The sequence below is a fragment of the Engystomops pustulosus genome, chromosome 10, assembly GCF_040894005.1.
Source record: "Engystomops pustulosus chromosome 10, aEngPut4.maternal, whole genome shotgun sequence".
In the NCBI taxonomy this organism is placed as follows: Eukaryota; Metazoa; Chordata; class Amphibia; order Anura; family Leptodactylidae; genus Engystomops; species Engystomops pustulosus.
Window position 1 is genome coordinate 70,756,017 of NC_092420.1, and position 24,553 is coordinate 70,780,569.

Here is a 24,553-nt window from a genome sequence, read left to right on the forward strand (position 1 = left end):
ATTGGGACTAAATGGAGTGACCATAAACGGTTAAACACGTTGTGTCTCTGCCAACATAAATGACAATCTGTAAGGGCTATAGGGATAAGCCCCACTGATGAATGATGACAAACCCTAGTGATCTACCCTCTAGGTCTGTGTGGTGACAACTTCCTTAAGTGCAATTAACATAAATAATAAATATGTATACTAAAATATATTTATTTGTAAATAATATATTTATCCTTAAAATGACTGCATCTATATCTTTAGTATTGAATAATATTTATAATATGGTAACAGACTCCACCTACTATAACATCCTATATAACTCATGGATGATGCCATACAAACATATGGTGAAACAAACAATAATATAAAATAAAATACAAACACAGCAAATAAAAATAAATTGCATTTAATCTTCAGCAACACCAAAAAGTCCAATATTTTAGTAGACTCTATAAATCTACAATATAACGTACTCATATATAGTAGAGAAATTGCATTCCGCAGGAGGATACTTACACAGTAATCCAAACATGAGCAAAGTTACAAAGATATGGACCACTAGAGTGCTGATGTACCGAAATGATAAGACCATCACCACTGACAAAGCTGGAAGGAAAGTAATGCAAAGGTAAGTAACAGCCGAATTACAAATACACAAAATCATAACAAAAAGAGTTGAGTGAGATATTTTCAGATATTTTTATGCAGACATCTGCTGCAGGATGACACAGGCCAAACATATGAACACTGTCCACCTGATGCATGGATGGACCAGGATTACCTTTCTGCCTCTTAGAAAGACATATATGTCACCCAACAGGACAAATGGCCATTGCTTATCTTCATGAGGAAAGAAAAGTGGCAAATAGTATTACAAAATCTTGCATACAAATCAGTGCAGACAGTAACGTCACCTACGGCCACCAATTTTGTTTTAAAACTCCTCTGTTACAGGTGGAGAAGAGACCACAAAAAGAAGGGCTGGTGTTATGTATATGTAGAGACTGTGCTGTTTATAACTATGTAAATGCAGCTCTAATAAAACTAAATTATACAAAAAATATCTGGTAACAACCTCTATGGTGGATTTGAAGAAGTATTCCAGCATTAAGTTATAGATAACAATAATGCTTGGTACCACCGGAGAGGTTATCTGCTATCTAAAGCATAGGGGATAACAATCTGATCAGTGAGGATCCAACTGCTGGGACCCCCCCCCCCCCCCAACATTCATATGAATGAGGGACCCTTTATCACTCATTGAATGAAACAGGTTGAGTACACATCCTGTCCTCTCCATTCAATATTTTGGGAGAGTCTATAAATAGACAGTAAATGATCCAATTATCTGGAAGATTGTTATCCCCTATCCCAGCGATGGCGAACCTATGGCACGCGTGCCAGAGAGGGCACGCAGAGCCCTCACTGCTGGCACGCGGGTCATTTGAATTTAACTCAGTTTTAAGCAGTATCGGAGCCGCGCTCCGATACTGCTAAAAGTCATGACAGAGCAGGGCGCTGACACTGCCTGCTCTGTCTGATCACTACAGCGCACAGGACGGTAAGCGTCCCAGTGCTGGCAGCGTAATGATGTCATTACGCTGCCAGTGCTGGGCACCTTACTCTGTGTGCAGAACAGAAGAAGCCGGAGGAACGCGGAGTCTGAGGTAAGTTTATTTTTTTTATTCAGGGCATAATATACCAGCAGGATGGATGATTTCCTGCTCGCTCCCGCCCCTCCCCTAAACTCCGCCCGCAAGCCGCCGAAACTACCAGCACAAACTGCGCCTGCAACCACAAGCCCTCCCCCCGCCCAGACACCAGCCCGCTATCGCAAACCCACTATTGCGAACCACCATGCCCGCTACCACAAACCCCACCACGGCCCAAACCTCGCCCGCTACCGCAACCGACACCGAACGCTACCAAACAGCCCCCCGGACTCCGCCCGCTAGACCCCCCCCCCCCCCGGCGGGACTCCGCCCACTACTGCAATTCGCCCGCCCTAAGCCCGCCCGCTATCGCTACCCCCCCACCCCAACTCAGGTCACTGCACCCCCCCATCGCCCCCTCCCCTGGAACTCATGCCTCATAAACCCACTGCCCAGATCTCCAGATGCCGCATTCTCCCCCCCCTTCCCCCGCAGCCCTAACTCTGGCCACCCGCCCTCTGCCCATCTACCCAACCGACCCCTCCCCCCTCCTGAACACCAGACACCTGAACTTCTGCCCGCCAGCACAGCCGCCACCTTGGACAACCAAATAGCAAGTAATATATGTATTTCTATGTTTGTATGTATGTATATACATATTATATTATATATTTATATGTGCATTTATATATAGCGGTGTGAGGGCTTATTTTTTGCGTAACTCAGTTATTTATTATTCCATGTCGTGTACTAGGAAGCTGGAAAAAAAATGGTGAAGATGGCGGAAAAAAAAAATTGGAACGCTGTCTTGTGGGATTAGATTTTAATACTTTCGCTGTGCGCTCCAAATCAATTGTCTCCTTTATTCTTTGGTTCGATGCAATCGCAGTGATACCAGTTTTGTAGGTTTTATTGTGTTTTAAAACTTTATCAATAATTAAAACAGTGTACGAAAAAGAAAATGGTTTCGCCATCTTGTGACGCTAATAACTTTAGTGCACGGAGCTGGGGAGGTGTGATTTTTTTCTTAATGAGCCGTTGTTTTCATTGCTACCATTTTGAGGACTGTGCGACCTTTTGATAACTTTTTATTACTCTTTTATATGATGTAAAATGGTGTAAAAGTGGCGTTTCAGTGTGTATAGGACTGCTGCCTCTTCCTCAATGTATGAAACAAGTACAGGAGTTTTGAAATGCAAATAAAACGCAATGGGAGGGAAGCTACCTCTGATTGGGAATGTATCATTTTATTGATTCTAAACTAAACCGTCAGTTTTCAGGTTAAATTGCCGTACTGACACTTTGCGGTAAGTAATTAGGTTTTGGGTTGCAGTTTGGGCACTCGGTCTCTAAAAGGTTCGCCATGATACTTGGAACAACCCCTTTAAGGAGGATATCACCAGCTGCATTGGATGTCACTTATAGCAGCCTCTTCACACATCCGATTGTCAGGGGTTATACCAATCTTATATTAATCACCTATCATACAGGGGAAAGGTTTACCCAAATTTATATACAGTATATGTGAACCCTGAAATTTTCCTACCTACTGCAAGAATGCTCAGGCCCACAACATTGCTTCTGCCGGCCATAATCCCACTCAGTAATCGATGGAAGAAGTCCACTTCATTTATCACATTGATCAAAACCGATGCAAATTTGCTGTAACAATCTGGATTTTGAGGCACACAGCGATTGAAGAGGGGGAAGGATTTGCTGAGTGAAACAATAAATCATAGTTCATTACACAACAATACACAGGGACACAACAATACTGTGACACATTGTGTATAATTACCTATTATCCCGATTACAGATGGACAAGGAGCTCATTGATGGACTTGTATTTACTTTAGAAAACCACAGACTACAAACTGGGAAAGAGACAGACTTATACAGTATGTATCTATACTAACACTGTGAGAAGCTGAGGGGGAATGCATTGTGCAGTGACATTTTTGGGATCAATTTTGCATTGACACTATGTAATGTACAGATTTAAAAAAATGTATCAATCCCACAATTTGATTGTATTTCTTAGTTTAGGGTTTTGCAATGTTTAATATGCGGCAGTAGGGCTGGGTCACATCTCAGTTACATCACCGGACAAAGCCTGGTGTTGAGACTACACAGCGATCAGATAGAATGGAAAGACTTGGACATGATCTGTGTAGTTTCTCACCTGGTTTTGGCTCATAATAACTGATGCAAAAAAAAAAAAAAAAAAAACTGCTGATGAGAGATCTGGGCCAGCATGATGACAAAAATACCAAATTTATAAAGTTTTTTTTTATTTTTGTAAAGGGAATCTACAGGATCAAGGATTGTAAATCAAAAACGGGGGGTCATTTACCAAGGGCCCGAATCGTGTTTTTTTTTCGTCGGGTTGCCCGAAAATTACCGGTTTGCGCCGAATTGCCCCGGGTGTTTGGCACATGCGATCGGATTGTGGCGCATCGGCAGGCACGTGATGGAAATCGGGGGGCTTGTGGGGGCGTGGCCATCGGAAAACCCAACGGATTTGGAAAAACCGCCGTATTTTATTTATTTATTTTTTTAAAAGTGTTGCTCGACACGCACTTACCTGCACTCAGGAATAGCTTGGTGAACTCCAGTGAACTCCGATGGACTTTAGCGCAGCAGCGACACCTGGTGGACATCGGGCGAACTACCTTAGGGAATCGCCGGAAGACCCGAATCAGCGTAAGAGAACGCGCCGCTGGATCCAGAATGGACCGGGTAAGTAAATGTGCCCCACTGACATGCTGGTGTGTGCCCCCTCTGGCAGGATTCTTTTAGCGCTTTATGCCCTCGTTTTCTTTAAAAGAGCTTTTACCATTATGCAAATGAGCCTGAAGGGCTCTGGGATTGGATAATTATGCACGCCTCCCAACTTACAACCTGTATCAAAACCCAGCAAGAAAGCTGTGACTTTCTTAAATTCTGTTCTTGGATCAGTCACAAATATCCACCAAGCTCAGGTGCACAATGAAGTGGCTGTAACCATCAGTGTAGCACGTACATGTACAGACACAAGAATACAACCATGCAGGAACTAATAATAACCTCACCTTGGAGGGACTGGGAGTGTGGGACACCATTCTGAAACCCTGGGATGGCTTGTATACTCTGTGTAGTTCAATTTATATGCACAAAGGTGTGAACCTGAAACACAAGACAGAGAGTTACATTTTAAGTTTCGGATATACTGTAACTAAGAGTCCCCCATGCTCACAGACGCTTTCTGAAAGTGCATCCATTAACCCCCTTATCGTCTTGGCCCTTTTTTGATTTCGTCTTTCTATTTTTCAATCAAGACCTGTAATCTTTTTACTTTTCTGTGTATAGAACTGTTAGAGGGTTTGTTTGAGTAACAAATTGTACTTCATAGTTCGGGTATACAATATACCATGTCATGAACTGGGAAGTAGGAAAAAAAATTCCAAATGTGGTGAAATTGATGAAATAAACTGATTTGCACGGTTTTCTTGTGGGCTTGTTAATTGCTACCTTGTTGGGGACTTAAAAGTTCTTTTGTTTACTCGTGGTGGTGGTTGCTTTGGACGCTATTTTCCGTTATGAGGCTCAATGCCAGGAGTAAACGCTTTTAGATTTTGATTTGAACTTTTAAAAATATTTTATGACTAGTTTTTAAACCCCCTAGAGTACTTTAACCAAAGGGAGTCTGTATATACTGTATTGCAGTATATGGAGAATTTGCTATAAAAAAGTAAGAGTGCCACTGGTACACTGTTACAGAACTTCAGCAATGACTGGTCCTGCAGTCTTACAATGTTATAACAATGAATATGTCTCACCGAACCCCCTGCTCTCTGCCTCCTACCTCTGCCTATGTAATCTAGCAGCAGAAGAAAGTGGGGAGGCCTCTGCTCATTGTAACATCCTGTGAAGCTATAGCACTGAGGGGCTTTGGTATCTGCAAACTAACACCAAAGTCCATAAATACCATTATTCTTTGCGAAAAGCTGCAGGTCCCGCAGAGACGTCAGCTCCTCCTGAGGGCAACTTGACACACACAAAGCAGTGGAATTGATTCGGAGGTCTCGGATCTGCATATTGCACGAATTCATGAAAAAAACATGTCTGCAAAAATACATAAACACATCTTAGACAAGTCTCACAGAGTCTCTAGAACATGAAATAGTGTAGACAGTGTAATAATTATTTGTATAGGTTTCAAAAACCATTTCCCTATTAAAGGTTGTTGATAAGAACGGGCAATGTGCAAAAAAAAGTCAATCAATCATGGAAAATGTCTGGAAATACCATAAAAAAGCCATATACTTTAGTATATACATCCAGTCTAAACTATTTCCGTAGGAACTGCTAACATCCTTATACGTTCAAGCCCTGTTAGGATGTATTCACATGTAGCATTAGGAATACGTTTGCCATGGGCAACTAAGCACATTCTTAGTCCAAGGCAGCTTGATAAATCTCCCCCAGAATGTTACTGCAGACACTAATGAAATGAGCCTTGTAGTGTAGCTGTTTGGCCACTAGATGTCAGCACACAAAATTAATACAATTTTTTTTTAAACCAGCGTTACTTTAGGATTATACTGTATATTTAAAGGGAGTTTTATGTTACTATCAAATATATTAACATTTCTACTGAATAAAAAATGGCTGTTGGCATCTGTAAATTGTTGTATTATTGTGTATTCAGTCACAATCAGTTACTATATGCAGTAATGGTAACAGCAGCAGAAATAGTGTGTTATAATGAATTACAGAAGTTTCTCTTCACTTAAAGGAAACCTACCACTTGAAGTGGCAGGTTTCTGATGGAAATACCGGGCACCAGCTCAGGGTGAGCTGGTGCCGGAGCTTATTTTCGTTAGTGTTTTAAACCGCGGTATCGCGGTTTAAAACACTTTTTAAACTTTATAGCCGGCGCAGGCAGGTACGCGTTCGGTGCTTACCGTGCGCGCGGCTACATAGGAAGTGAATGAGAGCCGCGCGCATGGTAAGCGCCGAGCGCGTACCTGCCTGCGCCGGCTATACAGTTTAAAAAGTGTTTTAAACCGCCATACCGCGGTTTAAAACACTAACTAAAATAAGCTCCGGCACCAGCTCACCCTGAGCTGGTGCCCGGTATTTCCATCAGAAACCTGCCACTACAAGTGGTAGGTTTCCTTTAAAGAGGTTGTCCCAAGTTTTCAAGTTATTCCATATAGATAGTATTAGGATAAAAAGTGATTGGTAAGGGTCCCCCGCTGATCAGAAGAACAGGACCCCCAGCAATTTGGAGAATAGGGAAACCTGTTCTCCCTTATGAGTGGAGCGCAAGGACAAGTATTCTTCCTACCACTCCCCTCAATTGTGTCTGAAATTTAATAGCACAGTGCCCGGCTATCTCCAGCACTCACATAGACAGCGAATGTGAGTGTCATAGATACTAGAGCGCTGTGCACTGCAGTCTCTGATACTAGACAATGGAGCAGCAGGACGCTGATGATGCCTTGGTTTGTTGTGGTGGCAGTGCCACTCTACGTGATGTGAAATGGTGTAAGAGGATTACAGGCAGTCCCCGGGTTACATACAAGATAGGGTCTGGAGGTTTGTTCTTAAGTTGAATTTGTATGTAAGTCGAAACTGTATATTTTATAATGGAAGTTCTAGACAATTTTTTTTCTTTTGTCCCAGTGACAATTGGAGTTTCAAAATTTTTGGTGTAATTGGACCAAGGATTATCAATAAAGCTTCATTACAGACACCTTACAGCTGATCATTGCAGTCTGGGACTATAGTAATGTATCCAGAGAGCTTCACCAGAGGTCACATGGGGCAGAGGGGTCCGTCTGTAACTATGGGTTGTCTGTAAGTCTGGTGTCCTTAAGTAGGGGACCGCCTGTATTAAAAAAGTAAGTGCTGTAATTGGGGTCAAGCTGGAAATCGGGATCCTGGGTTCGGATCCCACCCAGGTCAACATCTGCAAAGAGTTTGTATGTTCTCTCCGTGTTTACGTGGGTTTCCTCCGGGTACTCCGATTTCCTCCCACACTCCAAAACATACTGGTAGGTTGTTTAGATTGTGAGCCCCATGGGGTCAGGGACCAATTTGACATGCTTTGTGCAGCGCTGCATAATCTGTGTGCGCTATATAAATAAAGAATTATTATTATTGTTATCCATCACTAATAGACCAATGTTGGCAAAACTAGATATGGTTAAACCCCAGCCACCTGATGCATCAGGTCATAATGAACCAATGTCTACAGCAATCGCTTTGTCTTGTCAAGATACAAGAACAAAAGATATAAAAGGTTGTTTGTACTTGGTGCCCTTAGCTTGGCAAACACTCAATCTAGGTAAGTCATTGCTACTAGTTATAAGCTAGTAATGCCTTGCAGTTTGCATTGTGCTATTATAATAAGAATGGTGGATAAGGATATTTTATTTATTGGCTAACCAACAAGTATATTGCAATATAAGAATTTTAAAATACGTATTTTTACCTGCTCTTATTACATTAGTAACTTTTACAGTTAAATGTGATAACTATTGAGTGACTGATTGTTATTTTAATGTCTACCTATAGGTGTGACGTCTGCTTGCATCTTATGGTGCTCGGACAACCACATTTCCCTTCTGGGTTATCTTATCCTTAGTCCTAAGAGGTATCTAAAAGTGTAAGGCCTTATGCTAAATTCTATTCACCTCCAACCCCAGCCTCATGTGGTGACTGCTCCTCGCCCTCCTTTCTTATGCCCCACACTGTATTGCACCTACTTTCTGTTGGTCATGTCTTTTCCAGAAAAGGGAGCATTAGATATAGGGGAGTTTCTTCTTCCGCACACATTTCCATAACTATCATAACCGAAAATGAGTCTCTCCGCAGCTCCCGCCATCAGGGCATATCCGCTGATAAACACCTGCAAAATATTTTAAAAACATTGGAAATTATGACAGCAATTACCTATAACCTTCCAAAATCTCTCATTTACAGCATGTCACCCTTCACTGCTGTAACAAACATGCTGTCACATACTATACAACTACACTTAATATTTCCAACCACTCAGGAATATCAAGCTTCTTCACATGGCCGTAATTGTGGCCGTTCGGCTTTCAATGGAGTCAAGGGAGGGGGTTTGAGGAGCGCTCTCCCCCTCCCTTCTTCATCCGGCTGTGTGCTATACCTGGGATCTGGTCCGGGCGAGCACATGGCAATGTGAATAAGGCCTTTGTTCTCTGCTCTGTAATACCATAGTTTGTGTATTCTAGTATAAAGCATCAAACTTTACATTTATTATTAAAAATGTATATTATTTATTCCACTTGAAAAAAAAAAATAAAAACTTATGGCTGGGCAATGATGGGGCAGATGCCCTGAAAATATATGTACAGAAGTGGGCACAGAGAATATAAGTAATCACAGATTCCCCTTGGCTACATAGGTTCCAGATTTCCTAGTCCTTTACACAACACAGGAAATGATCGCTCAGCCAAAATTTGGCATCAGCAGCAACATACCTTAACCAGTGATTTTTTTGTACTATCATTTCCAGTTTGTTAAGGTTTTTATCCCATTTCTTTGATAAAAGTCCAAATTTAAACATTTTACAAAACAAATTTCTAAATAACTTAAAGGAAATCTACCATCAAAATCCATCATGATAAACTGGGGACATTTACTCATAGATCCAGGCACCGGGACTGTGGTAATCTTCTTATATTTGTTATCCATGGCTCCTTCCTTCTGAAATCAACTTTTAAAATGATGCTAATAAGTCTTAAGAGCTCCTGGGGGTGTTACCATAGCACCTCCACTCTACTTCATGGGTTTCAGCACACAGCAGCAGGGAAAGTCCTGCACAGTGCGACACTATATGGTGACTTTCTTCCCTAACCCACTTTTTGGACACTGACATACCTGGGACTGGCACAGTCTATAGGGGAGCTATGGGGATTATTAAGAAAGACACACAATGCCTATTTTTATTACAGTCTATGAGGGGTGACACAAGAGGTATAATGGTCCAGCCATCCATTAGAAGGGAACATAATTTATATAATTTAACATAACTTAATATTAATTAATATTTAACATAATTTAATAAATAATAATTCTGCTGCTTGAACCAACCAAGGTGATTGCAGAGAAGCCTGTAGCTTGGTATATATCTGCTGTTTGCCAGATAACAGACGGGAGAACACAGGATGGATTAGTAAGGAAAGAGGAAGTTTCATTCTTTTAGTGAGTGTGATAGTCTAAAAAGATGAGTTTTAAGAGCATGTTTGAAATTTTTAAAGTTGGGTATTAGGCTAGGAAAAAATTCCAAAAAATTAATGCAGCTCTGGAGAAGTCCTGGAGACGTGCGCCAGAGGTTTGAATTGGGGCAGAGATTAATCTAATATCACTGGCAGATTGAAGAGCATGGGCTGGGCGGTGATATGAGAGGTAGAGAGGTGTGATATTATGCAGAGCTTTGTGGATGAGGGTGATTAATTTTAATTGTACCTAGAAGAAGGCAACTAGTGCAGCAATTGGCACAGGCTGGAGGCATCCGTGTAGCGTTTGGTCTGAAAGCCAAGCCTGGCTGCTGCATTAAGAATAGATTGAAGAGGAGAGAGATTAGTGAGTGGAAGACTGTTTAGTAGGGAGTCTAATCAAAAGTGAATCAGAGCAACAATTGGCATTTTAGAGGTTGCAATTGTCAGAAATGGGGGGATTCTGGAGATGTTTCTGAGATACATGCGACAAGAGTGAGTGGTACTGGAAACCAAATCTGCTGATGGTTGTTCGATGGGAAAAGAGTAGAGGACCTAGGACTGAGCCCTGAGGAACCTCAACAGTGAGAGGAAGAGAGACACAAAGAAGGAGACACTGAAAGTGCAGTCAAAGAGATGGTAAGAAAACCAAAGGAGTGCAGCGTCTTTTAGGCCAACAGCGAAGCCTCCCGAGGAGGAGCTGGTCGTCAATAGTAATTTGATAATGTTGACCACCAGCTCCTCCTCATGAGGAGCTGCTGATCGAGAAGAATGAGGACAGAATAGTCACCTTTGGATTTAGCAGCGAGGAGATCATTGGGGACTTTAGAAAGAGCAGTTTCAGTGCAGTGCATAGAGCGGAAACCAGATAGTAGGGGGTCAAGGAGGGAGTTAGCTGAGAGATAGAGGGTAAGTGGAGAACAGACCAGGAGTTTGCAGAAGAAAGGGAGATTAGAGACTGGTGGGTAGTTAGTAGCTCTGGACGGGCCCAGGGCAGGTTTCTTTAGTAATGGGGTAACAACAGAGGGAACTAAACCGGAAGAGAGAGAGAGGTTGAAGATGAGGAGAGGGACTGTACAAAGTGTGAGGGGATGGGGTCACTGATGCAGGTAGTGGGGCAAGCAGAGGAAAGGAGCCTGGACACTTCTTCCTCCGTGACTGGCTCAATGGAAGAGAGCGGACAGGATGAGGTACCAGAGGGAAGGGGATTAATGGAGTGAGTGGATTATTTCTGGGTGAATGCAATCAATATTATCTTTGAAGTAGGTGGCCAGATCTTCAGACCCAAGGCCTGTGATAGGTGGCTGCACTTTTGGTGTTAGTGAGAAGTGATGAGTATGGAAGGATTGTTAGAGATATTAGATTAGTGGAATAGACCTGTTTGGAGAGATGGAGGGCAGTGTTATAGCACCAGCAATGCACCTTCATATAGTTTGCCTATAGTGAAATTGGCTTCAGGTTGTAATAACTTTATACTACTGTGTACATGCGGATTTATAACCCCCTTCTTTTACAACGGGAACCAGATAACCTCAGCTTTAGTAACGCAATGGCAGGGCTGCCAGCGAGGCACCAAGTCTGCTTTGTAGCCGAGCCTGTTCTCTGTAATAATCACTTTACGTAGTGGAAAGTTGGATTACGTTGTAAAACAATAATGTTTTAGACTCTCCTATTCACAGCCTTTCAGAAAAATATTTAGCCTGCAGCCAGCCATTTTATTGCACCTGCACCAAGCATATGTTATTCCTGAATGTAATCCAAAGAACAAGACACTAAAGTGACCCTGTATTTACCCTAAAACCACAGTAACACAAAGGAGAGTGTCCGAGGGTGTAATGGACCGTCCTATGTTCCAGGTTTTCCATATGGAAAAGTAAGAAGCTGCTAAGGAAAGAAACCAGAGACTCCTGAGTCATACATGGAAAGAACTAATCATAGTGAAATAAGCAAATACCATCAAATTATAAAGTTACATCATTAAAGGGGCGCTAACCCTTATTTTGGAAAGTCTTCAACATTTCTGAGTTCAACCATCACAAGTGAAAGAAAAATCTTCACTGTTAAAAGGGAACCTGTCAGATAAAACCATGTGTGATAAAATATAGGAATACACATACAGCAAGAGGGGGGCCCCATGTCCTGTTCATCAGTACATCACATCTTGAATAACAAATTACCGTAGCTCTCTGGCAAACTTCAAAGGCTGCAGAGGGTCTCTGGCTGTGGGGTCAGCCAGCAATGAACACTTGCCGACTCTAAAGTTCCCCCAACTTTTAGACAAAGTATTATACAAACTCATGTGCTCGTATGACCAATATGTCCGTTATGGAGTTATGATCCATCCCAGACCAAGGCCAAATGCATATTTGGAATCTGGGTAGCCAGGGCAACGATTTGTCCTAGAATCTTTAGACAAGAACTCTCAATGGGAGTGAGTGGCTAATGTCTGGCCTCAATGTAATCCTGCATCCTATATTTATATGTCTATTGTGTGTACTGTTTGCCTAGTGTGTCCTTAACAATATTAAATATAAAATTTAACCTGCATTGTTATTTTATCTCGATTGACGAATCCCCACATCCGTGTCTCTGTTATATACACGCTACCGGTTGGCTCCTCATCCGATATAATCCCGTTACAGACCGGGCTCATATCAAACGAGAACCTGGTGGCAGCCAACTGTTCTGATAAGGTTCTGTTTTACTGAGGCTAGTGAAAGGAGTCCTTCAGCCATCCAGGCTTGTGGGCGAGTGTTGTGCCATCCCGGAGGTTGTATGGACAACTCTAACTCACTTCCTGCGGCTCCCAGAACTTGAGCGTTCAGGGTGTTTCTATAAAACGATAATTAATTGATCAGGCGTACCCTTCCGTGGTCCATTAAAGTTACACCAGGGTATTAATATAGGACCGTATGGATTGGTGATTTAATGCCTAAATTGGCCTGAAAGGTTCCCTTTAAATAGATCTGTTGAAAATGCAACAAAAATACAATATAATAATATCTTATATTTGTTATTAATGGTCTCCTTCATTCTAAAAATCAACCTATCAAATTATGCTAAAAGCCAGAAGAGCTAGGGGGTGTTACCAAAGCCTCTCCGTGGCTGTAACAATGTGTGAGATTTCAGCAGGCAGAGGGAGGGGGGGGGGGGTGCTAAGGGAGCAGAAGGAGGGAAACCTGCTCCTACACAACGTAACAGAAGTAACAACCCCCAGAGTCCTTTTGGTTCATTGGCATAATATTAAAAGGTGGTTCCTAGAAGGAACAAATATAAAAAGATTACCACAGTCTCTGTGCCTGGATCTTGATAATACATTTCCTTTAAATATCACCTTATGACATAAAATCATAAATCCACTTCTACAGATGAAGTGACCACCATTAGACTCTGTACATAAATAATCCCTGTACAACCCTTTAAGCAATGTGGTGTTTTAAGAGGTTATCTGAAATCTGTTCTCAGCTCTGAGGACTTGACTATTTATAGTGATGAAGTAACTGGATATATTTGTTTAGCTAACCATAAGCATGGGGAATGTGGCACCTAGTCCTAAGAGCGTAGGCAATATATTTGTCATGCTTTTCTTACATGATCTAATATTTGAAGGGATTAGTGTCAACTAACAACACTACTTTAGTGGTCAATGAATATCAAAACCTAAACCTGAAAATACTACAGGATTACATTAGATAGAATCGAAAATGTGTATAGCCTCCAATGTTAAAGGGGCTTTCCAATTATAACAAAATTTAGCAGCTGGGCTGGGGGGGGCTATTAAAAAAAAAAAAAAAAAAGCTTCACCTCCTCCGGCACTCCCGGAGTGCCGTGACACAGTCCATGGAGCCGTGCCCCTTATTCTTTACAGGGGCACGGAAGCTCAGCTCGGACAACTTCTGGGCAGCCTGGCGCCCACCTGTCTCCTATCCCAGCGCTGGTACAACCCCTTTAAGAATACATATACACAGCGTCCATAGTTGTACTAGTTCTTATAGAAAAGACTAGTACAGAGATTTCTTTACATGGGAGCAGTATGCAAATTGGTTCATGTTGGTCACTTATCTCCAATTTACCCAATATGAACTAATTTGCATTCTATGGACGTGGAATATGTCATACATGGGTAATAGAAAAACTAAATTTTAGAAAACCACATGTAAATCTACCCTTTTTACACTCTGGCACACAGCCTTAATGTAAATTGTGCACTGCAATACGAACAAATGAGCATCAAACCACATTCATGAAGGGGTTTAGAAGTTAGTAGACTTGCTGAATGTTGGTGGTCAAATTTTGCACCAAAAAAAGTTTTGGGAAACTAGAAGTACAGGAAAAGTTTCGGGACTAAAGAGTTTTTGCCAAACTTAAGCAACAATAACAAAAAAAAAAAAGTTTAGATGGCTGAAAAAGAAGCTAAATTGTGGCACTGACATAATAAATATGGAGCAGCAAAAAAAAAAAAAAAAAAAAACTGCCAAAAAACTGGCACAAAGTGGATAATAAATGTCCCCCATTGGAAAAAATTGTATACAGGTGAAAGTAAGGGAAGATTTTGACCACCCCTTTTACAGAAATTGGTCACAAAAAAACTAATTCTCAGCCACAGGACATGGTGTGGGCTTGTGACTCCTCTCAACAGACGTTATGCTTGAGGACTAAAAGTTCCAATCTTCTCCCACCAATAATAATGGAAATTCTGATTCAGGCCTACTGCACACAATCACAGTCGGTCACCTCAGTGCCAACGAGTTATATATGATGCAAGGACCCCCCCTTCTTCCATGAAGAACAGTTGTGCCATACTGCTGATATCCATGATTTGTACTACCATCACTTACCAAACCACAAAAGAAAAGGAAGAATACGACCAGCCATGGGATGTCTGTACATTTCCTGTGCAGCACAAGTCTCCACTGTCTCTGTCTAGTATCTTCAGAAACCTGAAAAAAAGAAATCTTACACAGTCAGGTGACTATGACAATGGTTAAAGGGACGGTCAAAATCTTTTTTGCACTGGTCACACTGATATCGAGTAAAAAGAGACAATTCCCTTGTGGTCTAGTCTCTGGGGAACGAGTGCATCTAAGGTCATATACTGTGATACTGTATATACATTTTGTCCACCTAGAATCTGATAAGAACACAGCTCGGCATACTTGATTTTCCTGCAGCAGAATTGGGCCGGTGTCCACGAGAGATAAACACATCACTAAGCAGCCCGAGCTAAACTATTCCAAGCTTGCAGTTTGTTTGTCTGCTCAGATTCAGCCATTGCTACCGGATTAGGAAAAGCACAAGAACGTAGTGCACGGCCCTGTATAAATACTGACATTTATATCACAGTAAGATGAGAAATGTCACAATGTAAAAAAAAAAACAAGCAAAAAATAAACCCTTCATTTCCCAAAGCTACAATTGCCACATGCAAAATATATCTGTGCTGCGAAGAAATCCTAAAAAAGTGGATTAACGCCTAAAATTGCAACTTTATGACAAGATGCACTTAGTATATCTGTCTAACATATCTGGGTTGGAATAATAAACGTGGAGTAAGATGGCTGAACGGAAAGGTGGAGAAAATTAGCAAAAAGATCACAAATTGGTACAAATCGTTGGGGTCAACATATTAGGTGACACCTCTGATCAGGGTACCTTATGCAACTATGAGGTCCCTAGGGCACACATTTAAGCAATCTGCTCCGTTGGCTCAATTTACTACCTGGGAGCCTCCTACATCCCAAAACCGGTGTTTGCGCTTCGGTCACAACCAATGATTGGCTGCTGCCAATGTTCAGGGTGTTTCCCAAATAACATAATTGTTCTTATATAGACATTGAGGACATTCCAGACAGAGTATATGCCCAGCAGAGGTCGGGATGTAAACAATACAATTACATCCGTATCTCATAGGCTATTGTGGCCTTCGCTGTGGGTATACATTGCTCAGGATAATCCAGAAATAGAAAAGGTAATCGCGGCACATCCCTTGAAAAATAAAATCTTCTTTATTGGTGACTATTTAAAAACATGGGAAGTGGTAGGAGTATTACCTACGCGTTTCAGGCACTTCGGTGCCCTTAGTCATGGCATACACTCCTATGTACAGATACAGCTTTTAAAATAAGTGGCTACCAATCCCAAACCTTGGGAGGCGTGTACCCGCGCGTCAAGGTGACGTCACATAACAGACGGAAATCCGGTGCACCATGGCAACGGGACACGCGTCCCTCAGGTAAGCCTAATTAGGGCTTCTAGTTATACCAATTCATTATTGCATACATACAGATTACAGCTTCCAATTATACAAATGTTTTACAAATGTTGTGATGTTAATATGTTCATAGAGCGACGGAACATGTATCCAGAAAAACATAGATGGTTCTGATAGAGATGAAGTATCGTACATGCAAAAAAATGCAAAAAAGGCAAAAAAAGAGAGAAAGAGAGAGGCAAGAGGCAGATCATAGGCGGTTAATTAAGATCCTGTACCACAGAACAATCAATGATATTAGAAAAACAGAGACAGATCAGTTCTGAAATTTAAACCTGATGGTACTCTGGTTCCCAATTTAAAAATCCACAGGGCTTCCCGTTTTAACAGGGTCCTGCGTCTATCGCCACCCCTCTTGCCTTTCCTGACTTTTTCTATGCCAAAGAAGCGAAACGAGGAAACATCTCCTGTATGGATGGTAGCGAAGTGTCTGGAAGCCCCTGACATATTCTTATCCGTACTTTTAGTACAATCTCGGAGATGTTCCGCGATTCTAGTTTTAAGTTTCCTAGTGGTACATCCCACATAGGAAATATCGCACATTTCACATTTAATTACATAAATCAGGAAGGTAGAATCACAGTTAATGAAAGTATTGATGACATGTGGTTTGGTACTGGTCTCAAAAGACATCGTTTGTACAGCATGGCAACAAACGTTGCATCGTGAAGATCCACACCTGAAGAATCCCTTCGTGCCCAACCAAGTATTTGAAAGTGATTTGTCTGCATCATTCGTAAAAAGACTTGGGGAGAGCTTGGACCCCAGGGTGCTCCCTCTTTTGGAAACAAAATTGCAACCACCGTTTAAGATGGAATTTAGTTTATCATCTTGATATAATATAGGGAGGTTCTTTTTTAGGATACCAATAATATGAGGGTAATCAGAATTATATTGTGTTGAGAAGGTAATTTTTGAATGAGTTTGTATGGTGGTACTTTTTTTCTTGGGCTTAAGTAGGGATTCCCTATCTTTATTTTTTGCTATTTCAAAAGCTCTTTTGATAGACCATTTAGGGTAATCCCTTTGCACCAATCTTAGGCTAAGGGATTCGGCTTGCAATAGGAAATCGTCCATATCCGAACATGCCCTCCTTAGTCTGATAAACTCCCCTACAGGTATAGCTTTTAAAGTGTGGGCAGGGTGGCTGCTATTGGCATTCAGGACGGCGTTGCCCGCCGTTTCCTTCCTGAATAAGGTGGTTTTGACCTTGTTCTCAAGGGGACATCCTATTAAAGTAAGATCCAGAAACGAAATAGTGGTGTTATTGGTATTAAATGTGAAAGAAAGATTCATATTATTATTATTCAAATGGGCAACAAAGCGTGGTACGGACGATACATCAGACGACCACACAATCAGTATATCGTCGATGTACCGCCCGTACCACGCGATGCTCCCAAAAAACGGATTCTGTGTGGAATATATATACTCCTCCTCCCACCAGGACATAAATAGGTTTGCCAATGAGGGCGAAAAACGGGCCCCCATTGGCGCTCCTCTTATCTGCAGAAAAAATGTGTCGTCAAATAAGAAAAAATTATGAGTGAGTAGGAACTTAGTCACATCAATAAGAAATTCACACAGTTCAACAGAATACTGGCTGGATCTATATAGGTGGTGTGCCAATGCTGTGATGGCAAGGTCATGCGGGATTGAGCTATATAGGGCGCTGACATCACAAGTTACCCAAGTATACTCGACCTTCCATATGAATTTATCAAAGATGTTAAGAACTTGTTTACTGTCCCTCAAATAGCCTGGTGACCCCAGTACCAAAGGTTGAAGTAGCATGTCCACCCATTCGCACAAGTGTTCGTTTGGGGACCCTATGCCAGATATTATAGGTCTTAGGGATGGGGGAAAAGTATTTTTATGGACCTTAGGTAGCCCATGGAAAATTGGTGTGATTGGATGTGTTGGGCATAAGTAATCCTTTTTACCTTCTGGTATAATGCCCAAAGCTATACCCTCCTCAACAATTTCCACTAGCTGCTTCTGGAAGATAGTAGTGGGGTCACTGTCCAGTCTTCTATATGTGGAGGAATCCTGCAGAATAGTCATAACTAAGTTTCTGTACAGGGATCTGTCCAGAGCTACGACCTTACCCCCTTTATCTGCCATCCTAAAGATGACCTGTTTGTTGGACTCTAATTCAAGTAATGCCTGCTTCAGGGAGGGGTCAAGGTTGTTTCCCCGAGACAGAGACTCATCCCTGTAGAGATTCATAAGATCTCGTTCCACTGTCTGTTGAAACTGTTCCATAACAGGAACTCTAGCATTAATGGGATAGAAAAATTTGTTTGTGGTTTTAATAGGTGTGGTATGAATAAACCTCTCCGATTCAGGTATGTCAGTCAAACTCTTGAGGTCTAGAAGGGTGCACTGGTCTTTAAATTCTAGACCAGTGTACTCATTCCGTACCTCCATGGCAGACAGTGGTGGATCATTTTGGTTGTCTGTACTATCAAAGAAGTGTCGCCTAACCGTCAGGGCCCTCACAAATCTGTTCACATCTAGCATAGTGTCAAAGACATTAAACCTGGTCGTGGGGACAAAATTAAGTCCCTTTTCCAGAACCTTTATCTGGTTAATTGAAAACACACATGCTGATAGGTTCAGGAAACTACTATCCTCAGACTGGTTACTGTTCATTTTCATTGTCCTTTTTTCTTGCTCCTTGTGGGGTAGTCCCGATTGAGTCCCGAACCGGTATCTCTTATGTTTTCTTCCCGATCTCCTGCCCCGTTTTTTGACAGATGTGATTTGTGTCCTACCGAGGGAGAGGGTTGTGAGCTGTCCGTTTCCATTGTTGATACATCCGAATCCATTTCTGATGAGCTGAAAGAGACCTTCCTTTGTCTCTTGGTCTTATTCCGTTTCCTATTTTTGTTTTTCTTTAGGATGGAGCGTGGTGTGGAAGTTTCTGTTGGTCTTTTCGTATATATATGTCCAGATGCATAGTCCTCCGAGTCTCGTAAAAATTTTCTTTTTTTAATATCCATGATGTGTTGCTCAGATTTTTCCAATGTAGCACATAGATTCTCCTTCAGTTTTCTATGTTCTTCTGTCTCCTTATATTGATCCAGGCTCGTTTCAATATTGTTAATTTCGTCCTTCAGGGTTTGAAGTTTGCGTGCTTCCTCCTCCACTATGAGTCCAATTAAAGCAAATGAGCATTCTGAGAGGATGTTGTCCCATTTCGTTAAGAAATCTTCATTGTACACGGTAGTTGGTCTTTTTTTAATCCTGAGACCGCGTGGTATCATTTCTTTTGCCATATATGAGTTCAGAGAGTTGTGATCCCACCATGTTCTTAATTCTTGTAGGGAAAGTTTCTCTAGTTCATGCATTTTGGTCTTCAAGTCTGTGTTTTTTAACATAATATCATTGTTCACATTGAAGACTTCCGCTAGTTTGCGGTTTCTTGCATCTAGGGTACTTTCAACAAGAGTAGCGTCTTGTGTTCCTTCCGATGTCATGTTGGACTATATGGCGGATCAGTGGAGGGTAATGCAATAAAGAAAACGTGGGGAGACACACAGATTTTTCTGGAGGCAAGAAATAGTATGTATGTTTGTTCATATATATTCAGCACAATCAAAATACTTGTGGAAAATCAATTTCACAGTGATGGGATTATTCCCTGGTCGGGGAGCACGCAAACATAACCCAAACGATCATAGTTATAAGCAAAGAAAGTGAGGGAAGGGAACATGTCCTCTCCCTCCAGAATGCAGCTCACCCCTTTTCAGCGTCAATCCACGGCGTCTTGTGCTGTTACAAAATCCCAATGAGGGTGGGAGTGCTAATCGCGGTGTCGGCTAGGTCTGGCCGAGATTTGAACAATCCAGAAATAGAAAAGGTAATCGCGGCACATCCCTTGAAAAATAAAATCTTCTTTATTGGTGACTATTTAAAAACATGGGAAGTGGTAGGAGTATTACCTACGCGTTTCAGGCACTTCGGTGCCCTTAGTCATGGCATACACTCCTATGTACAGATACAGCTTTTAAAATAAGTGGCTACCAATCCCAAACCTTGGGAGGCGTGTACCCGCGCGTCAAGGTGACGTCACATAACAGACGGAAATCCGGTGCACCATGGCAACGGGACACGCGTCCCTCAGGTAAGCCTAATTAGGGCTTCTAGTTATACCAATTCATTATTGCATACATACAGATTACAGCTTCCAATTATACAAATGTTTTACAAATGTTGTGATGTTAATATGTTCATAGAGCGACGGAACATGTATCCAGAAAAACATAGATGGTTCTGATAGAGATGAAGTATCGTACATGCAAAAAAATGCAAAAAAGGCAAAAAAAGAGAGAAAGAGAGAGGCAAGAGGCAGATCATAGGCGGTTAATTAAGATCCTGTACCACAGAACAATCAATGATATTAGAAAAACAGAGACAGATCAGTTCTGAAATTTAAACCTGATGGTACTCTGGTTCCCAATTTAAAAATCCACAGGGCTTCCCGTTTTAACAGGGTCCTGCGTCTATCGCCACCCCTCTTGCCTTTCCTGACTTTTTCTATGCCAAAGAAGCGAAACGAGGAAACATCTCCTGTATGGATGGTAGCGAAGTGTCTGGAAGCCCCTGACATATTCTTATCCGTACTTTTAGTACAATCTCGGAGATGTTCCGCGATTCTAGTTTTAAGTTTCCTAGTGGTACATCCCACATAGGAAATATCGCACATTTCACATTTAATTACATAAATCAGGAAGGTAGAATCACAGTTAATGAAAGTATTGATGACATGTGGTTTGGTACTGGTCTCAAAAGACATCGTTTGTACAGCATGGCAACAAACGTTGCATCGTGAAGATCCACACCTGAAGAATCCCTTCGTGCCCAACCAAGTATTTGAAAGTGATTTGTCTGCATCATTCGTAAAAAGACTTGGGGAGAGCTTGGACCCCAGGGTGCTCCCTCTTTTGGAAACAAAATTGCAACCACCGTTTAAGATGGAATTTAGTTTATCATCTTGATATAATATAGGGAGGTTCTTTTTTAGGATACCAATAATATGAGGGTAATCAGAATTATATTGTGTTGAGAAGGTAATTTTTGAATGAGTTTGTATGGTGGTACTTTTTTTCTTGGGCTTAAGTAGGGATTCCCTATCTTTATTTTTTGCTATTTCAAAAGCTCTTTTGATAGACCATTTAGGGTAATCCCTTTGCACCAATCTTAGGCTAAGGGATTCGGCTTGCAATAGGAAATCGTCCATATCCGAACATGCCCTCCTTAGTCTGATAAACTCCCCTACAGGTATAGCTTTTAAAGTGTGGGCAGGGTGGCTGCTATTGGCATTCAGGACGGCGTTGCCCGCCGTTTCCTTCCTGAATAAGGTGGTTTTGACCTTGTTCTCAAGGGGACATCCTATTAAAGTAAGATCCAGAAACGAAATAGTGGTGTTATTGGTATTAAATGTGAAAGAAAGATTCATATTATTATTATTCAAATGGGCAACAAAGCGTGGTACGGACGATACATCAGACGACCACACAATCAGTATATCGTCGATGTACCGCCCGTACCACGCGATGCTCCCAAAAAACGGATTCTGTGTGGAATATATATACTCCTCCTCCCACCAGGACATAAATAGGTTTGCCAATGAGGGCGAAAAACGGGCCCCCATTGGCGCTCCTCTTATCTGCAGAAAAAATGTGTCGTCAAATAAGAAAAAATTATGAGTGAGTAGGAACTTAGTCACATCAATAAGAAATTCACACAGTTCAACAGAATACTGGCTGGATCTATATAGGTGGTGTGCCAATGCTGTGATGGCAAGGTCATGCGGGATTGAGCTATATAGGGCGCTGACATCACAAGTTACCCAAGTATACTCGACCTTCCATATGAATTTATCAAAGATGTTAAGAACTTGTTTACTGTCCCTCAAATAGCCTGGTGACCCCAGTACCAAAGGTTGAAGTAGCATGTCCACCCATTCGCACAAGTGTTCGTTTGGGGACCCTATGCCAGATATTATAGGTCTTAGGGATGGGGGAAAAGTATTTTTATGGACCTTAGGTAGCCCATGGAAAATTGGTGTGATTGGATGTGTTGGGCATAAGTAATCCTTTTTACCTTCTGGTATAATGCCCAAAGCTATACCCTCCTCAACAATTTCCACTAGCTGCTTCTGGAAGATAGTAGTGGGGTCACTGTCCAGTCTTCTATATGTGGAGGAATCCTGCAGAATAGTCATAACTAAGTTTCTGTACAGGGATCTGTCCAGAGCTACGACCTTACCCCCTTTATCTGCCATCCTAAAGATGACCTGTTTGTTGGACTCTAATTCAAGTAATGCCTGCTTCAGGGAGGGGTCAAGGTTGTTTCCCCGAGACAGAGACTCATCCCTGTAGAGATTCATAAGATCTCGTTCCACTGTCTGTTGAAACTGTTCCATAACAGGAACTCTAGCATTAATGGGATAGAAAAATTTGTTTGTGGTTTTAATAGGTGTGGTATGAATAAACCTCTCCGATTCAGGTATGTCAGTCAAACTCTTGAGGTCTAGAAGGGTGCACTGGTCTTTAAATTCTAGACCAGTGTACTCATTCCGTACCTCCATGGCAGACAGTGGTGGATCATTTTGGTTGTCTGTACTATCAAAGAAGTGTCGCCTAACCGTCAGGGCCCTCACAAATCTGTTCACATCTAGCATAGTGTCAAAGACATTAAACCTGGTCGTGGGGACAAAATTAAGTCCCTTTTCCAGAACCTTTATCTGGTTAATTGAAAACACACATGCTGATAGGTTCAGGAAACTACTATCCTCAGACTGGTTACTGTTCATTTTCATTGTCCTTTTTTCTTGCTCCTTGTGGGGTAGTCCCGATTGAGTCCCGAACCGGTATCTCTTATGTTTTCTTCCCGATCTCCTGCCCCGTTTTTTGACAGATGTGATTTGTGTCCTACCGAGGGAGAGGGTTGTGAGCTGTCCGTTTCCATTGTTGATACATCCGAATCCATTTCTGATGAGCTGAAAGAGACCTTCCTTTGTCTCTTGGTCTTATTCCGTTTCCTATTTTTGTTTTTCTTTAGGATGGAGCGTGGTGTGGAAGTTTCTGTTGGTCTTTTCGTATATATATGTCCAGATGCATAGTCCTCCGAGTCTCGTAAAAATTTTCTTTTTTTAATATCCATGATGTGTTGCTCAGATTTTTCCAATGTAGCACATAGATTCTCCTTCAGTTTTCTATGTTCTTCTGTCTCCTTATATTGATCCAGGCTCGTTTCAATATTGTTAATTTCGTCCTTCAGGGTTTGAAGTTTGCGTGCTTCCTCCTCCACTATGAGTCCAATTAAAGCAAATGAGCATTCTGAGAGGATGTTGTCCCATTTCGTTAAGAAATCTTCATTGTACACGGTAGTTGGTCTTTTTTTAATCCTGAGACCGCGTGGTATCATTTCTTTTGCCATATATGAGTTCAGAGAGTTGGTGCAAAGGGATTACCCTAAATGGTCTATCAAAAGAGCTTTTGAAATAGCAAAAAATAAAGATAGGGAATCCCTACTTAAGCCCAAGAAAAAAAGTACCACCATACAAACTCATTCAAAAATTACCTTCTCAACACAATATAATTCTGATTACCCTCATATTATTGGTATCCTAAAAAAGAACCTCCCTATATTATATCAAGATGATAAACTAAATTCCATCTTAAACGGTGGTTGCAATTTTGTTTCCAAAAGAGGGAGCACCCTGGGGTCCAAGCTCTCCCCAAGTCTTTTTACGAATGATGCAGACAAATCACTTTCAAATACTTGGTTGGGCACGAAGGGATTCTTCAGGTGTGGATCTTCACGATGCAACGTTTGTTGCCATGCTGTACAAACGATGTCTTTTGAGACCAGTACCAAACCACATGTCATCAATACTTTCATTAACTGTGATTCTACCTTCCTGATTTATGTAATTAAATGTGAAATGTGCGATATTTCCTATGTGGGATGTACCACTAGGAAACTTAAAACTAGAATCGCGGAACATCTCCGAGATTGTACTAAAAGTACGGATAAGAATATGTCAGGGGCTTCCAGACACTTCGCTACCATCCATACAGGAGATGTTTCCTCGTTTCGCTTCTTTGGCATAGAAAAAGTCAGGAAAGGCAAGAGGGGTGGCGATAGACGCAGGACCCTGTTAAAACGGGAAGCCCTGTGGATTTTTAAATTGGGAACCAGAGTACCATCAGGTTTAAATTTCAGAACTGATCTGTCTCTGTTTTTCTAATATCATTGATTGTTCTGTGGTACAGGATCTTAATTAACCGCCTATGATCTGCCTCTTGCCTCTCTCTTTCTCTCTTTTTTGCCTTTTTTGCATTTTTTTGCATGTACGATACTTCATCTCTATCAGAACCATCTATGTT

The 24,553-nt window shown here is 41.6% G+C and overlaps 1 protein-coding gene across 1 annotated transcript in view; it reads right to left on the reverse strand.

Moving 5' to 3' along the window:
• SLC44A3 (solute carrier family 44 member 3) overlaps nt 1–24,553 on the reverse strand; it is a 57,614-nt gene that overhangs the window by 25,354 nt on the left and 7,707 nt on the right. Inside the window, exons 3-8 of the mRNA XM_072127521.1 lie at nt 14,719–14,820; nt 8,399–8,541; nt 5,611–5,747; nt 4,715–4,808; nt 3,190–3,359; nt 508–597 (exon numbers count right to left, since the gene is read on the reverse strand). Coding sequence (XP_071983622.1) covers nt 508–597; nt 3,190–3,359; nt 4,715–4,808; nt 5,611–5,747; nt 8,399–8,541; nt 14,719–14,820 — 736 coding nt within the window. The remainder of the gene's footprint in view (nt 1–507; nt 598–3,189; nt 3,360–4,714; nt 4,809–5,610; nt 5,748–8,398; nt 8,542–14,718; nt 14,821–24,553) is intronic.